Source organism: Aphis gossypii, chromosome 2 (genome assembly GCF_020184175.1).
Source record: "Aphis gossypii isolate Hap1 chromosome 2, ASM2018417v2, whole genome shotgun sequence".
Classification (NCBI taxonomy): Eukaryota; Metazoa; Arthropoda; class Insecta; order Hemiptera; family Aphididae; genus Aphis; species Aphis gossypii.
The window spans coordinates 77,667,137-77,689,270 of NC_065531.1; the positions used below are offsets into that span (position 1 = coordinate 77,667,137).

Here is a 22,134-nt window from a genome sequence, read left to right on the forward strand (position 1 = left end):
TGCGAATAAAAACCACTGTGCCTATATATACACGTATAATGCTTATATATATAGGGTATGTAGCTATTATGTATAGCTGGCCATGACCATTCCTTCGTTTGACATGATCAATTTTTAGCAACATAACTTACTCGTTTGTACACATTATATTATAATGTATATAATATTATCGTCTTTGGAATTGATCGCTCGTGCACTCAGCTGATTTATACATCCACTGCTCGGGATTATGTATATAATATACACCGGTATACTGTATATTATATATTTATCATATTATTATATATATATATATACAAGTTACATATATATGCGCGTGAAGACCTCACGCAACTCGTTAAGATTCTGCGATGAAAATCCGACATTGACACTCGTGTCAAAAATCAATAGCCCTCCTTCCACCAATGTGCAAGAATGTTACCTGTTTACATATAGGTATATGAGAGAGAAAAAATGTGCACAAAAAACATAAACTTGATTGACGACGCTGCTACTATAATACGTGTCCGGTGCAGTGTTATTGCAATTATTTCGAACCCCCATTACATATTAGTATTATACAGCAGAACACGTTTTTATAAAATTGAACACCGCAATTTTTTTACGGAATCTCCGACAAGAATTTGGATTAACCGGCGTCCAGAGTCGTGGGGTTATTGTCGTACGAGGCATTCGGTGTATAATATTATTGTAGTTCGCGTGCCGAAATGATGGAACTATATACCAGTGTCGCCGTGTATCTGAGTTGTCAAAGTAATAATTATTTTATCGGTGAGAATCGATTCGGGTGTAAAACTTTGATGTCCGTAGCCTCTCTGAACAAAAATGCTCACGTGCTCTATTAAAATATTCGACGTGATCTTTAACGGTACATGAGTACGTTAATTCGCAACCTATACAACTTCTCTGCCACAGCTATTATATATTTATTATTTTATTATCTTAATTCTTTTCCTTCAAGCATTATGGCAATTATACCTGTATAGCTTATAATACTATTACTTATACTACTATATTGTAATAATAATAATGGCATAGAGCTCGTCGTTGTGCAATGTTTCGAAATCGTTTACTCCCTAAAAAATTCCTCGTCGCTCCATTGATCCGATTATATATTATATAAGTAGATTAATTGGTTTTAAGTGACATTCAATTATTAAACGTCCGATTACAAAATATTAAACTGTAAAAATGGTGAAAAAATAAACTCCCGACCGTTATTTGTATATAAAATATTATTATTACAATATAATATAATCGTTTAATGGTTTTGGAGATTTTAACGTAGGTGTATAATAAATAATAATGTCATATCAAAATCGTGGATCATACATACCGCACGTCATCTTTGTAGTTCCAAAACGCTAAGAGTAATTTTTTTTTCTTAGATTCGACAGTTCCACATCGCAATATCACGTTTGTCGGACATTTAAAATTTAAGCGATTCCGCGTATAGCAATAAAAGTATAATCCCGTAAGCCAATAACTTGAAGATGAATATAATAAAAAAATTAAAATTAAAAACGGCTCATCAATTCTATTTTCGGCGTACACTTCAACGTGAATAGTAAATAGTTTACGCGTGAAGTTATTTAAATGACAGAACAATAAGTCGACGTGCGCACAATTATAGGATAAATTTATAATATACGTCACGTGTATAAGTATTTTATTCATTAACGTCACACGCCAATATATATTTTGTAGATATTATGCAAACGGTCAGTTTTGTGTATATGATAATTATTTTCGTTTATTGTAAAACGCGTTATGGGACGGGTTCGACCGTATATCCTACATAATATACATTATAAATTATAAGTACTTATACGTTATAATCATCGGATGCGAGATGAGAGACCCACTGGCTGGCATCTCATCTCGACAAATTATTATAATACGTGTCAAATATTCGGCATGACGTTTTCATAATTTCATATATCACTTGAATAATATATATCGTAACGTTTCGTTTACTTTGGCTATACACCAACATTTGGTTAACAAATGTGCTATTTTATCCGTTGCAAGTACCTAAGCACATTTATTTTATTTTTTAAAGAATTGTCGAGCCAAATAGATTTAGTACAACTATAGACTATATCTAATACATTAGTTACAAAAAAGATGCATCGCATGCTGTTAATATACAATTTTAATGACAGCAAATCGACAGATCGAAGTGATACAATATTAAATTTTATATAAATTGTATTCAGGTACCTATTAATATATAAAATTGTAGGTGTATGTGGATGTTGTTTCAGTGTAATATACATTACCAAGTTATTTATTTTTTAGTTCGTAAATTCAATAATGTAATACAATTCAGGACATATCTGTGTATAAATTATTAGCTTGTGATTTTAAATCAAAAGGGCGATAATATCGGCCATTCTGTTAATCCATATAACTATTTAAAGTGGATATAATATTCTGATTTTTGTTTAATCGCTGCAATACACTTATTATAATGAATTATTATTATATATTATATTTTTCATTATAATTTCTGATTTCCTAATTTCTATATCAAGAAGCAAAATATAATCAAAAAAACACTGAATCTCATCGATTGAATTGCATCATATATATATTTCCAGAAATCCAAATAAAAAATCGGCACATAATAATCTACACACAGAGAACAATAAAAATATACATAAGTATTATTACATCAGTTTGGAAGGCTATTGATCATTTTTTTTCATTCCCCGTCATTGTAGTTCTTGTTGTTTTCGTTCTACGACCAATGACCGACGTGATGTCGTGGCATATTTTTTTTTAAAAAATGTGTGAGTGTGTTTTTTTCCTTACCAACAGCTTTACTGTATTTAATATTGACGTAACGCACGTTTCTCTGTAAACGCTGCCATCGTGTCTCGTTTAAAATATTTGTAATATTTTCGTTGTAATCTGGTCCGTAGACGTACACAGTTTATTGCGATCGAATAAATACATATTATTAATTAATATAATATGCATCGTATACGAGAACAAGCACGTGTGTGTATGTGTGTAGATAATATTGTATTATAAATAATTAATAAATTTCCGTTTAATCTCACGTGTTCCAAAATAACTGCGATTGCCAAGTTTACACTTACGGCAATGTAATTAACTCCAATACATAATATAATATATAATGTAGGTATATTATTATAAGCATACAACTAGAGCTCAATGTATATAATATATAAGTATATAGGTGCGTATTCAGTAGTCGCGAGTATTAGCTTTGATTGGCTATTAAATAATAATTTGAATCTAATATTATGCTTAGTAAAACAACTCTAATACCGATATTATATGTGTGTAAAACTGCGAAATGCGAATTCATTTCATTTTAAAACCATCGATGAGTCATGAACATGTTATTGACTTTATGATATGTTTAAGTTTAATTTTCTTGGTATATTAATAACGCTAGCAGTTTTTTTAAAAATGTGTGTGCTTATAAACTATAATTATTGATAAATAATTAATTGAACAAACACCGTATTTTTCAATAAAAATAAATTACATGTTTGAAAAAGTTAATTTTCTCAACATATAATAATAATACACAATATGATATACGGCACCATAACGTAATTCCATTATAATAAATCGATAAAGTAAACATTTGTATGTATTTATACTTAAATAAAATAATAATATATGTATACATATACACGTTACTATATATAGTGTTTTAAAAAGAACAAAATATAAGTTAAATGTTTGGATAAGTTATTAAATTTATCTTTTATTATTATTATTTTTACTACAGTAAAAAAAATGTTATTTCAGTAAATACAAAATAATATGCGGGTAACATTATATTATATTGTATATATAATACTGCTGCCTGCAGAGATATTAATTGGATTAGTGTAATGGAGAAAATGCAATTTTTATCTTCTTTAGACTTTGTTAAAAACAAACACTGTTGGAATACCATTTATTTAAGTTGATTTTTTAATCATGATTGTTTTATGTAAGATATATACTTATTATCTCTGTACAAAAAATAGATACTCCTATAAATTTTATAGGAGGATTGTTATTTCGTATTTTCTTCAATATTCTATCTGAAATATAATAAATAAAATATTGAAACCCCTCTTCTGAACGTTTTTGAAACATTGATGTAATACATATCTTCATCTCAGCACGTTGTACGATGGTAGTAATTATATTTAAATATTTGACTTTGAACCGGGGGAACTTGATTTTTAAACAATTATAAACGTTTCATTATAACATGGAATAACGAACAGACATCTCTAACAATTGATGTAGTAATAGCATTTATGTCTATTGTTGTTCGTGTTTCGTAAGTGATTATTAATTCGAAAGGGTTTGTTTAATACATACGTATAATTAAAATAGTAGTTTTTTTTCTCCCAAGACGTGTCTACGTGTTCTTACCACGGCATTTCTGTGTCGTGAGTTTGTACAAACATACCTATTATAGTTATTCGATTTTTTTCCTTTCGTTTTTATCGGTTGAAAATCTTTTTAAAAAATAGGTTCTAGTATATTATTATATAGTATACCTATAATATCTATATGATACGTAAATATATTCAAAAACTTGTTTCACGATCGCATTTTACTCGTAACCCAATATTATTTGATGAATCGATTAATTTTAAAATTAAAATATTATTAATATTTAATATGTGTTTATTTATGATAATATCATACTATTTTAGTCAGAAGTGTTGTGCTGATTACAGTACATGGGTCAATAATTAAAAGAAAACTGATTAATATCGCATATGGATATGAATATTTGATGTTATGTATACGTGGTGACTGGAATTTGCATAAATTCTGTGCAGTAAATCGAACGTTTTACGCGAGCTATAAAATTGTCTTAGAACACAAAGAGTCCTCTAATAGGCAGTAAATATATTTTGCCGGTTTTTCAGGTGTGATGAAGATTAGAAAAAAAACAGGTTTAATAAATGATATTACTTCACGGCATTTCTATATATCTTCGGAAAAGAATTCAGTTACTGTTACGAAACCAGTTTCGATATTCAGTCGTGACATTTAAAATTATTATTTTTATTTTTTTTATTATTAGTTATCCGTCTATGATTTTATAATTAACACATTTTTCGATCATTTGGTTTCTCTGTTTTCTATCGCTGTCTCGGAGAAATAATTGAAGACATCCCACCACTTGCACCGGAACGCATTCCAAAGTCCAACAGTTAGATACACGACGGATGTAGGGTAAAACAATCGGTACGATATGTGCACGACACAAGGCATGCATGTATAGGCACTATTGTCTATTAGTGCTTGTACAATATACATGCGCGTTATATGCCGATCGTTGCATAATGCGCGATTGTACTTAAATGTCCGATTTACGGGAAGACAGGGTTGACATTTTTTTTTGTTGGTGTATACACAATTTCTTTAATCTCAGTGATGGACACAGAAATGATGTACCTATATTCTTTGAAATAATAGATGGATAACAGGTGTCGACAGATTTGGTAGAGCGGTACCGGTAAAGTTTTTTTTATAAAAAAATTAAGTACTTATAACCACTTATGGCGACTAAAAACTTGACCGTATTTCGACATGTCTGATTCGAATCGGAAAGCTCGTCGTTAAATTCATCCAGGTCTAAAAGAACGCCAGGATCGGTTTAATTAAGAACCATTAAAATGCCACGGCGGAGTAACCGCTATACCACCCCGACTAGCAGTCTCTCTCACCCCTATCCCTCGCAACTACGACCTCTGCCCTCATCGTACCGCATTTAACAAACAATGGAAAGTTATTTCAGTCAGCCGACGGTACTGCTGCACGCGTCTCGTCAGAGTCGTCCCTGATGAAAATCCTTTCACGTTTTTGGTATATAACATATGAAATACAATATTATGTGTACTTTACAAAGCCAAACGACAAACGGAAACATTTTAATTAAACATTGACATTGTCGTCATATTGTTGCGTATTATTATCACGCGCGACATAAAATCAAAATATGTATAATAACAGCACAATAGTGTATAAATTATATACCTAAATAATAATAATAATATGTATGGTGGCTACATATTATACGTCTTGTAGTATATGATAATAACGTTGGCGTTTATCGTAGAGTTTTAATGTGATAACGTGAGTCAACGGACGTGTAGCTATAATTTATAACATTATACGATGATATTGTGTGTGTGCATAACAACTACAGTGTTTATAATCGGTTGCGCTCACGATCAAACCAAAAACCAAATAAAAATATGGTCTTTAACCGCTCTACCCAAAAAAAGAAAAAAAGGAAAGAAAAAAGTGTAAATTCTCCGCTACAGCTGTTGAATCTGATGTATATATAAAACGTATAATGTTCAGTGACCATTAAAACTTGTAGCGGACGCTTTCGACTTTAAACGCTGCGCATGGGTTATATACCACCCCTGACCCTTCATCGAAGTCGTTTTTTTTTTTTTTTGTCGAATATCATAATAATTTAATACATCATAATATTTATGATGTATATATAATTGGAATTAGTTGAAAGTTGACTGACTATCCTTCGAGAAGAGGTTAGGTGGTAGCTATAGAAAATGTAAGGGGGGCTGTGTGTGTGTGTCTCACCCCGCGAAGAGTTATTTCTGAGAAAATCGTGTTGCACGTCTTTTCCAAATCTCATTCTATTAAAAGCTGCCACGGCGAGGACGAAATTTACGGTGCAAGTTTTGATAGTTTAAGTTTAAACTTTACGTCCGGGGCCAAAAGCTCCGCGCACTGCTCCTACACACACTCTGCCCGCTTCACCCGTTCGCTCCTCATCACCATACTCCTCGTACTCCTACACATCTACCACCCGCGAAATGAAAAGTTTCCCTTTAGATTAATGTTAGTAGCAAAGTTTTAATGTTTAATAACGAATAAATTCTTCAAGTTGTAGCTTTTATATTAAAGTTTTGTACACCGTAATTACTTTTGCCAATGCGAATTTTTTTTCCAACTCAATAATAAATACATACTTTACACATCAAAAGTTTTTCGCAAAGGTCGGGTGGTTTTTGTGATTCCTTGGTGGTCCTGCAGGCAATCGTCGTCTGAATATCTCGCTCCAACCCCTTTCGTGCGCGTCCATATATAATTTTTGCAACTGAAATGCTGAATTACCCAATGACATTTATCAGATCGATCTTTGTTAAACAAAACATTAGTAATTATTATATAGTACCAATTAATAGTCTCTAATATCACAATGACTAGTTCAGTAGTATACGCACGTAAATTAAGTAAAATGATTAATTATGTGACGTTTTTTATATGAGATTATAACTTATACATTATATGTATATGATGTATTTTATTAAGGCACAAAAAGCTTCATGCTTACTAAAAATGACTAAAGAAATAAATGAATCATTTATAATTTATCTTTTTATTATGATTATAAGTATATATATTTTCACGTTATTCGATTCATGATATAAATAATAATAATACTATTTTGTCGTGTGTATAAAATATAAATAATACTCATGTTATCACGTTATTCTGTTGAAGACGATAAAACAATATTTCAACTACACCACAGAAATGTATAATATTATAAAGACCATTATAATATATTATACATAGAGGTATATACTTGTAGGGTTTTTTTGCAATCGTTTGCTCGTGTTTCTTACTCGTTTATCGAACGAGGTTACTTCACGACCGTCGTCGTAATTAAAATTCGTTCCATGTTGCACACTAATAATACAATTTGCATTCGACGAGATAATTTTTAAAGTAATTAGGTTAAAAACACATATATACATACACAGACGTCGTCGTCGTTTCTAAGTGCTTATTAAAGAACGATCAATACAACAGACGACGGAAAAACGGACAACGCTATCTAGTCGCCGCAGAAAAGTAATAATAATAACAATTATACCTAATAATAATAATTATAATTATTATGAAAAAAATTAAAAATCATTAAGTTTCGTTTGAACGGTTACACATTAAAAAAACAACAGTTTTTTACTGTGTGATTAGGGGTGCTTTCCTCCCATCATCTCCCAATTTTGGTGATCGAAAAATAATACCGCGATCTTCGTAACAGTTACAGCGTTGGACCTATATCATCGTATATTATTTTCTTACAATATATTATGTCTGCTCATATAATAGCTATCTATTCCTGCTCAAGTATTTCATTTTTAATAAAGATAAATTAATCGTCAAAAATAAGAAAAAGAGAATTACACTATATCATGGCCGTTGTGTGACTACGAGGGTTCTCGGAGTAATATTGATTTTTGCTTCTTTTTTTCGCCCCCTACGCGATGCCGTCCTTTTATGTGATGATTGAAGTGCTGTGCATACTATTATATATGCATTCCCTCTTCAGACGGTTTACCCGTCTAACCCTCGGTGGTTCTTTCCCTCCGTAATTTTCCATCGGATACATTTAATAATTAATGATCGTCTGCTTGCATACATGTGCGAACGTGGTACTATATATTATGTGTATCCCAAAAGAAGGTTTAAAAAGAAGAAATGTGGGAAAAAACAACCGGCCGTTATGTAGGTCGCGAGGAACCCTATAATGTACCCACCTACAACCTATTTACCAGTTACCACTTACCACTACTATATATGCCGTCGTCGCAGCGACGATCAAAACGAAAAGTATGACATAAAGTGTTAATTTTCAAATAAAAGTATAATAATATAATATGATTTTAGAAATTATATTTTTGATCTTGAACGCTTTGAGATCGGCAGTGTTCTCTGAAGTGACGTATGTGTTGTATGTACAATACTAGACTCGTCCAAATTCCTCGTTACGAAACTTGTTACTATTTTTTTATACATAATAATTTATTAGTTACTTATACCTATAATAATATACTTCTACTCTTTACATTGAAATAATAAAGTGTTTAGAGTTTATAACAATATTATATTATTAAATATCATTATAATGAAGTTTAAAAATGGCATATGCAAATATGCAAAATGTAAATGACGATAGGAGGGTAGGGTTCTTTTGAATTTTCGATAAGACAAACAATGATTATATAATAATAAATTGTTTTAATTAGAATGTATGAGACAACTTCCGTTTTTGCTGTTTGACGTCCATTGTGTTCGTTAACCGACTTTTTATGGAAATCCCACAGTGACCTAGAAACGTCATTCACTCATTTAGTCACTATTCACTCTCAGTGTAATTTATTTTTAATTACAACTAAATATTTCATTTTCCTGTGCCGTGCATAATGTAATGAATGTTTAAGTTCTCGGAAGAAAGAAAAACAATCTCAACGGTTTCAGATGCCAAATACAAAATTTGCATGAAATATCAGACGTTAACGATTTTTCTCAAATTAATCTAATCGTTTAACAGGATTTAGTGCAGAAAACATTGAAAATTATAACTTCGATTAAATTTTAAATTACTTTTGAAATGTAACACACATACGCTCACAAAACCCATTTAAAATACGTGCATTTTTTATTTATTTTATTTTATTTGCCGTCCTCCTCTCCGATACATACATGGTAAATTATGATAGTAAAATAAAAATAACATGATAATATATATTTTAACCGAGAGCATATTATTATAAAATAATAATTTATAATATAATAGACGTGTTGTTCACGCGCTACTTTCCGTCGTTATAAAAATGTATAGGTAATAATAGTGTATTGTAGACATTTCGTTTACTTTGAAACTGGTTGTAAATAGAAATGTGTTATAATAATATAATAAAACATATATAACATAATATTATGCTTGATGATGATTTAATACAGCTATAAGCTGATCAATCATACACATGATACTAAAATATTAATTAACAATAATGGATTTATCATGTCCGTCATTTTTGGTAATTACTACATTCATTATGTTTGTAGATGTCATTTGTAAGATGTTTCACGTATATGATAGTATCATTATATTATTTTTGTATGATTCAACTTCTACGGCAGGTTATTACTGATTCGTCGTTTTCCAAAGAAATAGAAATTTCATCCTTAAAACAATATTACGAACAAATCGAAAATAAATAAATAAAATAGACGCCGTAGGACCTCAGTAAATTTTCTACGGCACCACAGGGATTTAAAGATGTTTAACCAACTCGACGATAATAATAATAATCGTAAACGGTTCATTATTATAACCGGAAAATTTTTATCGATTATTAATGTAATATACGTTTTTCAACAGAAACTTGTGAAAAATCGTGTGTGTCGCTACTGCGATGATAAAAATATACTTACGACAACGGCTACAGTACAATTATTACATCATTATATAGTTTTACATTTTTACATAGTATTCTGTATATAAATATTATGACCGAATTCCATTGTTTATATCGCATTATCGTAAATCACTGACATTACTGTAATGCTCAACAGCTTATTTGAACGCGGATTGATACGGCCGTGCATAACGCGATCTAATACGAACGAACTCCTCTTCGGGCGGTCATAAAATCAATTAAAGCTGCGGTTATCGTCGCGAAGGAACTTCCGAACGCGCCAACCAATTATTCCGAACGTATGTAAAAAAACGACTCAGTATTATATACATATAATAATATTATAATGATATTATTTAATTATTAATTTTACTGATAGATTTATTTTACAATAAAAATTTACTATTATAATACTATAATAGCTTAATATTATTTTTGTAAAATATTGTCGTTTATAATGTTTTTAACTTTTATACAAATAACATATATATATATATATATATATATACTTATAAGTGTATTTATGAAAATAGGTCGACGTGCAACTTTCTACTGAAACCCGATACAAGATTATAAGAATTTTTATCGTATTTGTGTGTGTGTATGAGTGTGTTGTATTATACATATACATTTATATATTTTTTAATGTACTCATTGATGGCATTCCTCTCTACTATTACGGGGAGAGACAAGTAGTGTTCGTTATGATACTATTACGTAACGACTTCGCGCGTATTGAATTGTCCGATTGTTTATTCTGTTTATGGGCACCGGGAGTGTTAAGTTATTAAGAAGACCAGTGATCGAGGACCTTATGGGTGGAGATTTTAATGATACTCGCGACCTTGTACCCAACACACAAAAACTTGATCAGTGTGCTTCATATAATCATGTTATATACCCATAAAGTTACGTTAGTGACTTTTGTTACTTCGAGTATAGCCGAAATATTATTTTTACGTCAGCACAACAGACTGTCAGCATGGATTGCTGCTGTTAAAGTCGCGCGTAAATAATCCAACACCGTTTAATTGAACGATAAACGTGTACGATTGGGTGAAGACGTCGTGCTTTGTGGTTTGTGCTTTAAATTTTTTTCACCGAGTATAGTATATAAATGATAAATATCCCATATATAGATAGATATATTAACTTAACTCGGTCGGTCAATAGTCGTTTGGGCTTTTCAACAATAATAATTATAACGAGGAAAAAATATTTATATAAAAAAAAAAAACATAATACAATCGGATAATGGACTAATAAAACTAACGAAACTGGGTCGATTGTGAAAGGTAGAATTGAATTTAAACATAATAGATAAATCATACAGTCCGAATGACCCGAATAATTCTAGTTTGATTTACTTCACTTCTCCGCGACATGCCACCGACAGCTGTTGTCGTTGTTGTTGCTGTTTCCTGAATCTTCTCAAACTCAAATGCATAATAGGTAAACGTCATGTTATGTATTCGTTTTCGGTTGTACTTCATATTCTAAGCGTACCTATAAATCGGAACAATTCAAACAAATATATATTATCTTTTCAAGGCGATTATATCATGAACGACTTTCTCCAGTGATCTAATTACCCAGTGCAATCGTCGTTGCGACCAGTCAAATGTGAAAGAACGGAGGAAGAGTAAAAATAATACAACTTATTATGTCATTTCGGCTGTTGTCGTAATCAATCGTGTTGGTTTAAATTTTTTTTTCTCAAGACTGTATTCACATTTATAGGTGTTTTCAAGTTGATTTTTTCCCCATTCTATATATAACTATAACTTACAATTTAATTTCGACTATTTACTTTGCGTATGGCCCACGTTTGTATTGTTTACCGTGAACGTTTTCATGGCACGTACAACGCTATAATAATACATCTCAATGTGGATTTTTTGAACCGATTATAATTTATGTAGTACAGTATATATTATACTATATCATGCATGTATTCGATGTACAACTTGGCCGGTTGCTGACGAACTTAACCTTTAATATTATTATTATACATGAATTAAAATGAATGTTATTATAACACAGCGGAGAAGAGAGGTTGTTAAACTTGAATTATTATTATTATTATTATTATTCGTATTAGCCTAGATCTATTTGTAATTCAATTGTTTCATTTATTAAACGTTATTATAAACCGTTTTTCCTTCCACATTTATATCGTTCTACGGAAGACCACCTCTGCGGACCGTTACGCAAAAGCCAATGCCCCCGGAGTGTTATTATTGTATTAGCACTGCGTGGGGTATTTGCAATTCAATTTTTTTCTTTGCCATTTCGAATATTATTCAAAAATTACCACAATGAATTATTTACTTATTTTCAAGTGGATTTTATTTATGGAATTTTGAAATTCTTCATCTTTTTGTTATGGCGCACCATCATCACTGTAGCACTAGGCACGGTTAGGTTTGTTTAATCTTTAAGAAAACTTTTCTTCTAAACACTATAGACGATAATATTTATAACACAAATAATTTACCAAACTAACTTTTAGTGTAGTTCCATTATTACATATCATCTTATCGTTTAGCAGTATCGCTAGAATTATTATACTGTGATTTGCGTGGTACATTTGTAGATATGGAAACTGACAGGACGATAACATCATCAACATGGCTGTGATGATAATATGTGAACGATGGAAATAATCGTGATATTGTATTATTATATTTGTTCTTTATACACATACTTAAATAATTTTTTAGGTCACAACATTGTCGTGTATGTAAGAGACGACAAGAGAGTAACTCGCTGTATCCTTTTTGTATAATATTGTTATTTGTCCACTATATACCTATATACCTACTTATATACATGTCACGATGACCGATAAGGAACTATGGGAATGCTATATATTATTTATTATTATATGTATTTATGTATTGTTATAATATTTGCGTATATGACCAAATTTATCGCTAACGTTCAACAACAGATCGCGTATTGTACTGGACGCATTTACCGCCATTATCATGTTACATAATATGCAATGTCATATTATTATAATTTATTATACAGTTTTGAAATATCGACGGGTTTTTTTTCCTCACAATATTATTAAACATTATATAAAAATATACATCCACGACGTTGACGTCGACGGGAGGGTGGTTTTGGACGGGTGTGTGGGTTTTCGGCGTCAAAGTAATACTCAGGAATTCGATTATCTCCTGACTCCGGAAACGCCGGAGATCGCGCTACGAATCGAATAAACGGCCGTTCGTGCTCCATCGTATATAATTAGCTTTGTGTATCCTAGTGGAAGACGTCAAGACTTGTTGCCTTTTATTTAACATACAATGTATGGAATAGGCTTAACAAGCCGTTACTAATGCATGAATACGATCTAATGATACACGCACGCACATGCGACAAAAGTAGTTTAAATTAGTTGTACTCGACATGTGTGTATACGTTACAATCTATACATATACCAATCTAATATATTATATATATCATGTACTCCGTGCAGTTTTATAATGCGCATATTATTATGTATAATGTATGTATAAATGTGCGTAATACATGTATACTTATGTCGATTTTTGTTTTGGCTTGTTACAGGTAAACTATGCACTGACGTTGTGTCGATATATCGAATAAACAAAAGCGACCCCGTACCCGTGAGTGTATTGTAGCACGATTATAATATTATTGTTTATTATTTTTTTTTTTTTTACTTCTAAACAGCATATACAGCTTGCGCGATGATCCGTCATCGGCAATGCAAATATTCTCTATAACGTGTTATAAAATGCAGTAGGTTTTTGCAGTAGTGTAGAGTTTAAAATGTAAACTACAATAATAAATTGGGCTTATATTGGGTCTATATTATGTTTATAAATAAAAAATATACATGGCATAGTAATATATTTTACACGAAACGGCATGTGACATACGACGAAACCGTATTGTTGCGCAGAACATAACCGTAGTAATAATAATAGAGATAATAATAATGAGGACGATGACGGCAATCACACGCGTAACGATATTATTTATTATTTCACTCGCCTCATTCAGGTATTTTAATTTTACCGTGTACCAGAAAACGATCTTTGATTGACACGCCAATGTGTCATTTGTATTCGTCGATCGTGTTGTAAGCGCATAAACTATTACTCATCGGTGAAATGGTTAAAACGGGTTGTCGAGAACTACGACTGCCTGCACGTGTGGCTAAAGGAGGGTTTGTGAAGTAGGGGTTGTGGCGACGAGGAGACATTACATGACGAATGGAAACCGTTCGGCCGTCAGAACGAAAAAGCGAGAGAGAATCTACGGAGGTTCAGTACCCGACTGCTATTACATAGGTATTTAACCGCTTTAACCCCGTTCGCGACCCCGGGGGCAGTAACAAGCCGATGTTATAATAGACGCTATACAAGACGCGCACATGAATATCAAACGATCGTCACTATTTACGAACTCAGTACAAAATCTCAATATTATCTTATGCTAGACGACAATGGCGTTGTGTATTTTTCGACTGAAAACAATAATTTGATGTTAAATGGTAAACAACGTGTACACAACAGTACAGTGTAATAAATAATGACTTAATGCTATAATCATTGATTTCTGGTGATGGTACAATAATTTGCCGACAATTGACGATGTAGTATCCGGTTCAGGGGCAGTGCTCGGGTCTCTGGCACGCAAAAATAGACGGATATGATGCTAAGGACGCATGATGCGATATAAGTCCACATGACGTACTTGTTGAAGCCCAGCAGGGCCTTTGCGTCGAAAAACACATACGCCACTAGGAACAAGACGAACTGGCCACTGGCATAAATCAGACTTGAATACCATTTCTGTGTGAGACGTTTAAAAATTAAAATGGTATTGAATATAGTATGATAAACTATATTTTACATTATTAAACTATTGATTGTGTAATACCTGCGCAGTGACGTAGTGTTTTAATATTTGTTTATTATAAATGTCGAAAATTGCACTATTGGTTAAGAATATCCTATAAGTACTCACGTTGAAATAAACTACTTCTGCGTAGATCAGCGCAACGATCGGTCCCCATCCTATGGAATACGAGCACAGATATATGCACACAAGTATGATGGGCACGTATTTGTGCCACTCGTCCGATTCGATTGCTGAAGTACAGATGTCCGTAGTTGGAAAGAATGATTGGTAAAGCATTATCGACGCCAGACATAAGCCCATACCGATGGCTGACGCATTTAACATAAACTTACGGCCCAAAAACTCGACCAGCTCGACTGTGGTAAGGCACAACAATACCTACGACAAATCCGGAAGACTAGTTGTTACTTGACTCATTTTCCATAATAAGAAATATTTAAATTTGGATCACGTCTCTCGTTAATCAAAATGGATTTGAAAATACGTTATAGTCAAGTTCATTGCACGTCAAAAGAGTTAACTAAAATATACTACCTATCTATAGTTTCTAAAAATATGGTAACCAAGTTCGCTAAATAAGATCAATATAACACCTCAATATAAAACCTGTAAAATAAATAACTTAAAAAAATATTTTGAATAAAGATAAATTATTTTATTTTTATCAGTGAAAATGTAGTTCAAGACAATTATTTTGATTAATCTTGCTGATTTTCTAGGTCAGTGACTTAAGTAATAGAGAGATATGTGAGCAAGCGCTTTTATTAAAGAATAATGGCACGGTACTGTAAAGACACTAGGAATAAGGTAGGTAGTAAAGGGATTTAATACTGCCAAAACAGACAGAACTTAATAACTTAACTTTATAAACTTGTTAGTCCTCCCACGATTAAAAAACTTAGTTACGCCCTTTGCTATTGTCTTCACGATAATGTTTTTGTAACAATTTTACGTACTGATCACAACAGATAAAACGTGTACAAGTATATATTGTATAGTAAATATATAATTTTGTACGGCTCACTTGAGTTGCAAAAACTATCGTAATGATTGTTTGCGTGTTGGCGTACACGCGTTCGTCACTATATCCTGCGACTTCTGTGGTCAAGCCGAATCCACCGATAACCGATTTAGCGTGAAAAATCGCCGCACTTGCTCCGCAAGTATGCTGCAGCACAACAAGTTTCATTCCGATTGCGATGATTTTACGAACCAAACGGCATTTGTTTTCGCCAATCAAGCACTCGTACTCGAACACGTATCTCTACTGCGCGAAAAACGACTTTAGAATATATTCAATGGTGTCATAAGACTATCATCCGTTTGGACTTTTGAACGTTTCTACGAATACCTCGAGTTCCGCATAGTCCGTGTTTACGTCGTAATCCACGCCATTGATTCGACGCATAGCTGATTTGGTCTTTTCAGCGTCGTCGCAGCATATATATGCGTATAATGGCGATTCGGGCAGAAAACTCGCGACGATAATGTGTAGGACCGGCCACACCATACATATGCCTGTCAGTTGGGCATCCGTGACAATGGCGCTGAGTGCGTGAGCGTAGAACACGCCAAAACACACGAACGCATGGTGGAAAACCAGTGCTCGACCTAGGTCAAGAGCAAAACAATTGCGGTATATAAAACAATATTCGATTTATACACCAATAACCTCGAGTTTGAAACGAATAGTGGTGTATTTAAGACTTAAGAGAGAGAAATGTCCAAAAATAAAAAAAATTCTACCTAGCTATACATTTTTCTTTAATATTTATACACATACAGATAATGTAGTATACAATATTGTGTATAGTAAATGCCATTCTATTAAATTACATTTCCAAAAATGTGTTAGTAATTAAACTCCTAAAACCGAAAATCGTTCTTATCTCACAACTAATTGAACCTGTTGTGTAATTTTGACAAAATGCTCACCCCGAATTCTAAAGTCAGTGATGTGTGCGATGTACGTGGGTGTTAGCAGACCCAGACCTCCGGTACCGATGCCGTGCGCGAGTCGGGTGACCCAGACGGGTGCCCAGTATACCTGCGACAGCAACAGCCAGCCAATTAACACTATCACGTCGCACGCGATCATCGACCATCGGTAGCCGATCATCCTCATCACTGGACCCAAGATCAAGCCACCGATCGAAGTTCCCAAGAAGTAGCATGCGGCTGCATCCACGTACCAACCGGAGTCGGTATCGCGATTTACGGTACAATCGTTGTTGCCAAACGTTCGAGTCAGTCTCGTGGCTGCCGAGTTCCACGCAAACGCAGTGCCGATCAACACACCACTCAAACCGGCTGCAAATAAGCTATAGTAAGGTTAATTGATGAGCGTTTCGTCCGGCGTTTAAAATACTCGTGAAACGAAATTTTTAAATATATTTTTCATTCCACTCCAGTAATTAAGATTTCGACGAGTAGAGACACGAAGAAAGCCTTAGTGTATACTTATTAATTAATATTTTATTGGACTCCGAATCTTTAAATAGTATCTATAGATTTGCCGCATCTAACACGTTTTATATTAAATTATCGCTGTACACCTACCTAAAATCGAATAAGAGAACTGCGGAAATCTCTGCGGAAGCGTTTTTTCATCAGTGTACGTCGTCGGAAACGCCATTTTCAAGACAACAGGGCTACAATATGAACGATAATAATGTCATTTTGTTACACGTCGACAGACGATTTTGGCAAATCTTACATAGCAAAAACAAAATATTATCATAATTGTATTATTGCCACGGTAACGCGTGATATATTTAATATTGTTTTCTACGCGGAACAAGACACGACGATTTCTGCAGCCAACCCGACGTCTTAAAACTAGGTACCTAGCTGAAACGGCCAACATTAATTATGTCATAAATTTCGTTCTTCTTGTCAAAGGGCCCAAAAGTTTTCGCGTCCTCTTGCCCGGTTTATCTCATTATAAATGTTTACTCCGATTATGCTTGTTTCACACACACAGGCACACGTATATATTTACACACATATCAACACACAGTCGAATAATGTATACGTATGTATAATGTATATATGTATATAAATCGTGTGCATGGATGGCACAAGCACAACTGGCAAACAAACACATAACCGTCCTAATCCCGTTAAGCTCTCTCGGGCTTTTGGAAAGATAACAGAAAGTTCAGATCCAGTTTTAGATATTTGCGCGGCGTTTAAAACACGTATATTACGAGCGCGTGATAAAATTATACGCGATCATCGCATCGTCTTCTCCTCCTACTAGACGGAAACGCGAAGGGGAAGATAACCTATACATTGACTCTGTTACAAAAGGAAAATCGAAACGTTTTCGTCCGATCGGTGAAATCGAAAAAAATGCACACAATTTACGGTTATTGTTTATAAATCGGTGTAAAATCGTGGCGAAAAATTACTATACATCGATATCGTTCTCTATACATAATATACAATAATTTAAAATAATATTATTAATATTACTTAATACTATAACATTATGACGCGTCTAGACGTAGGCCGCGCTGCATGCTACTCGGTCAAAAGAAGTGCATAATGTTATTATGCATGTGTAATATCATCACATCATCGCGGTGCGTGCGCGTGCACAACACAATGGTATTATTATGTTATAATATTAAATGGAAATGGAACACACCGAGTCAAGGACTCGTCGTCGTCGTGCCGCGTAGGCGGTATCCCAGGAGAAAGTTCACTAAACATATTATGATGTTTTAATATCGGACCGATCGTCGCCGCCGCCACTGACGCGTCACAACCGTAACAACCGCGTGTAAATATTATTAGACATGCGTACCTATATTACGTATTTATACAACCGATCTAGGATTATAATAATATTAAAATACATTGCCATTATATTGTTATCATATTTTTGAAACGATATACAGTTCGATGATTGTATTGACGGTCTTGTTACCGTGATATTGGATTTATCATCGGTATCTGTTACCTGCTTTTATATCGTCTATACTCTATATAACACATAATAGACGATTCGCGAAAGACATCGTTGTATTATTGTTATTGTTTTTTATTAAAATAATCTATCCGCTAAGAATACTGAACGCAATATCAAATACAATATTATGCTATGAGTAATATTTTTGAAATATGTTTTTGATTACACATAGATTAAATTATTTCAAATGTAAGCGCACCTACTACACCTATATAACACCTGCAGTGTTATTATAAATTGTCTGAAAAGGTTATCTTTAATTTTGTAGATGTTGCTTGGATCTGGATTGAGGGTTTCTATTATTATTATTATAAAAATTACCTTATTATATTGGATTTAATAAATATACGCATTGGACCACTTTATATGTAGGCACAAACATAATGGTCTTCGTGGAAAATGGAGTTTGTTTTGTGAATACTCTGTTAAAGGAAATTGAACATTAAACAAGTTACCTTGGAATGGAAAATGCATTTTAAACGTGCGTGGATGAGATAATAATTTCGCTTTGAAATTGAATAAAAATGTCTTTTCGATTTTTTTTCTTGTATTTTATTTTTATTGAGTATACGCTGAAAAGAAGAATATTTAGTGAGTTATTTTTAAAGTTTCAAACGGAGCTTGGTAAATTATAATAATGAGGTTTTTTATTTTTTAAATATTCAATCGGATAAAATGTTAGCTTAAACCCAAATTTATTGATACTATCATCCAAATTAAATTTGTTAATTATAGTTTTTAAACTTCATAGCTAATAATATGTTACATTTTTTTTGCTGGTATTATACTGCTGCAGTTATCACACGACTATTTAATCTAGGTTTTATTTTGATGTCATTCAAACCTATAATTTACAGTTAATTAATAATTACACTATACATCGCTTTATATATTCTGCGGCTACAATTAATTGCAAATAACGATCGTATAGAGGTATCATAGCACGAGGAACCTGCAAATAACTTACGGATGACTGATGTGAGTCTCACAACCTTGACCTTTGCATTACGTCCGACGAAAGTGACGAGGCCTGCATGGTGAGTACACAAGACTTGTTTCGCTGGAATGTCATCTCGCTGCACAATAATGGTTTACGCGTTCGCAAACGGTGACGTGAAAACGGTCTGGTCGATATAACCGAACGATCTGCAGGACTTGAAGAAAATAAAATGAGTTGGTGGCTACTGTTTTGCTCAAGACTGATCAACGAATCGTTATTATTGACTATATAGTTACATATCACATAATATGTTTACCGCACACTTATAATTATTTAACATAGATACCTATGTAAAATCTTTGTTAAAACTTTGTGAACTATCAGCGTTATACATGACTTGATAAAATTGATTGCTTATATATTTTATGTAATCAGACTATACGATTTGATAAAAACATTAATTTATCACACATTGGATATAATTGCAGATGACGTAATCTTGAGATATCTGTGCAGAAAATTTATTTTATTTCCCGTTACGTCACCTTTCTAATATAGTTTTGAGTTTTTACCTTCTTCGGTTGCATAATTATTTTCTCATCCATGATCGTTCAAATGTAAATTAGTCACAATCAAAATGGAGAATGTGACTGCTCTGAAAATAAAAGGAAAATATAATTTTTTTTTTAAACATGACTTAAAAATAACATTGGAAATGGAATATAATACATTTTTTTCGTCTATTTTTTCTTCTTTCCAACAAGACAAAACTGTGACTAAACCGTGTAACCGAATCCGACTCGGATGAGAAATAGGTATTAGGCATAACATTACGTATAGTTTTTCCATAATATCATACCGATCGATATTGTCTAAGAAAAAACACAAAAATCCTAAAGTTAAATGTTCTATTCTCGATACAGTTTTTTATTTATTTATTATTATTATTATTATTATTATTATTTTTTATTTTGTATCCGGTCACTACAAAAATGTGCTTTGAGGTGTAACATGGTTCATGATAACAAAAAAAAAAAAAAGATACAATAATGAACACGTTTTGAGCCAAAACCAATCGACAAAGTTTTTATATATACTGAGTAAAATCGTCGAAAATTATACATTTTTGACTTGGTTTGGGTGTACAATGTATTAACGTTATTGAAAATTGTAACTTTTTATATCGCCCTAACACTGCTATAATTTTCATAAACCATTGGATGTTTTCTAAGCAAATTATACATGCATATTTCGTTACAAAAAGACGAAAATGACTAAGGCTTTTGGCCTTGTGCTCAAATGTATTGTGAATGTAGACAGGGTCGTATAGACTATAGAGAATTATTTACAACTTTGTATTAGTTTTTCGACAACACAATAAAAACCTCTAAAACGTAAAAACACAATCGTTGATTAGTTAAGCAATAAAAATAAAATAATAAAACAGAGTACAAAATGATTTTTGCATATAAACTTCTCACCAAAACTTTTTATACGTAGCCCAGTTTTCAATTAAAATTGCCCGACAGACTTTATGAATTTAAATAAATTGTATTTGTGTGTATGTGTATTTCATTGACCTATTTAATGTGTAATTAATTTGCTATCGTATAAATGAATTCTACGATGAATACACAATTTTGTGCAATTAACCAACTCTTTACGTGTGAATAATAACAAACACATGTATGTATAGTATAAATGTACAATCCATTGCAGTGACGATATTTTCACGAGACCAGAAAATTTTCGCGACTAATTTATTACGATTTTAGAAAAAAAAATACATTGGCAACCACGTTTGTTCAAACTTAATTTAATGTTTAAAATAAAACACTAGAGTGGTGATTATTAATCGAAAAGGTTCGTTTAGATTATGTGACGTTACGAACCGAAAAACGGTAATAAAATAACAACAATAAAAATAATGGAAAAAGCTCTCTCCGGCCACCGAAGCAAACGTAACTGTACAGGGGTTGTTAAAAAACGGGCAGCAGGGGTGAGTAAAACAGTGCCCATAAAACAGATTTATGTTCTTTCCCATATCCACTCTCCCTTCACCGTGCCTC

At 32.6% G+C, this 22,134-nt stretch overlaps 1 protein-coding gene across 4 annotated transcripts in view; it reads left to right on the forward strand.

Annotated features, from left to right (window-relative positions):
* Window positions 1-22,134, forward strand: part of LOC114131749 (GATA zinc finger domain-containing protein 10-like) — a 102,651-nt gene that overhangs the window by 33,491 nt on the left and 47,026 nt on the right. For 2 of the 4 annotated variants that reach the window (XM_050201614.1, XM_050201613.1), the window contains exon 2: window positions 13,827-13,885. The exons of 1 other annotated variant lie outside the window; for it this stretch is intronic. In XM_050201614.1, coding sequence (XP_050057571.1) covers window positions 13,827-13,885 — 59 coding nt within the window. Of the gene's footprint in view, window positions 1-10,401; window positions 10,544-13,826; window positions 13,886-22,134 lie in introns of all 4 variants that reach the window. One more of the 4 variants, XM_050201616.1, reaches the window with a different exon arrangement.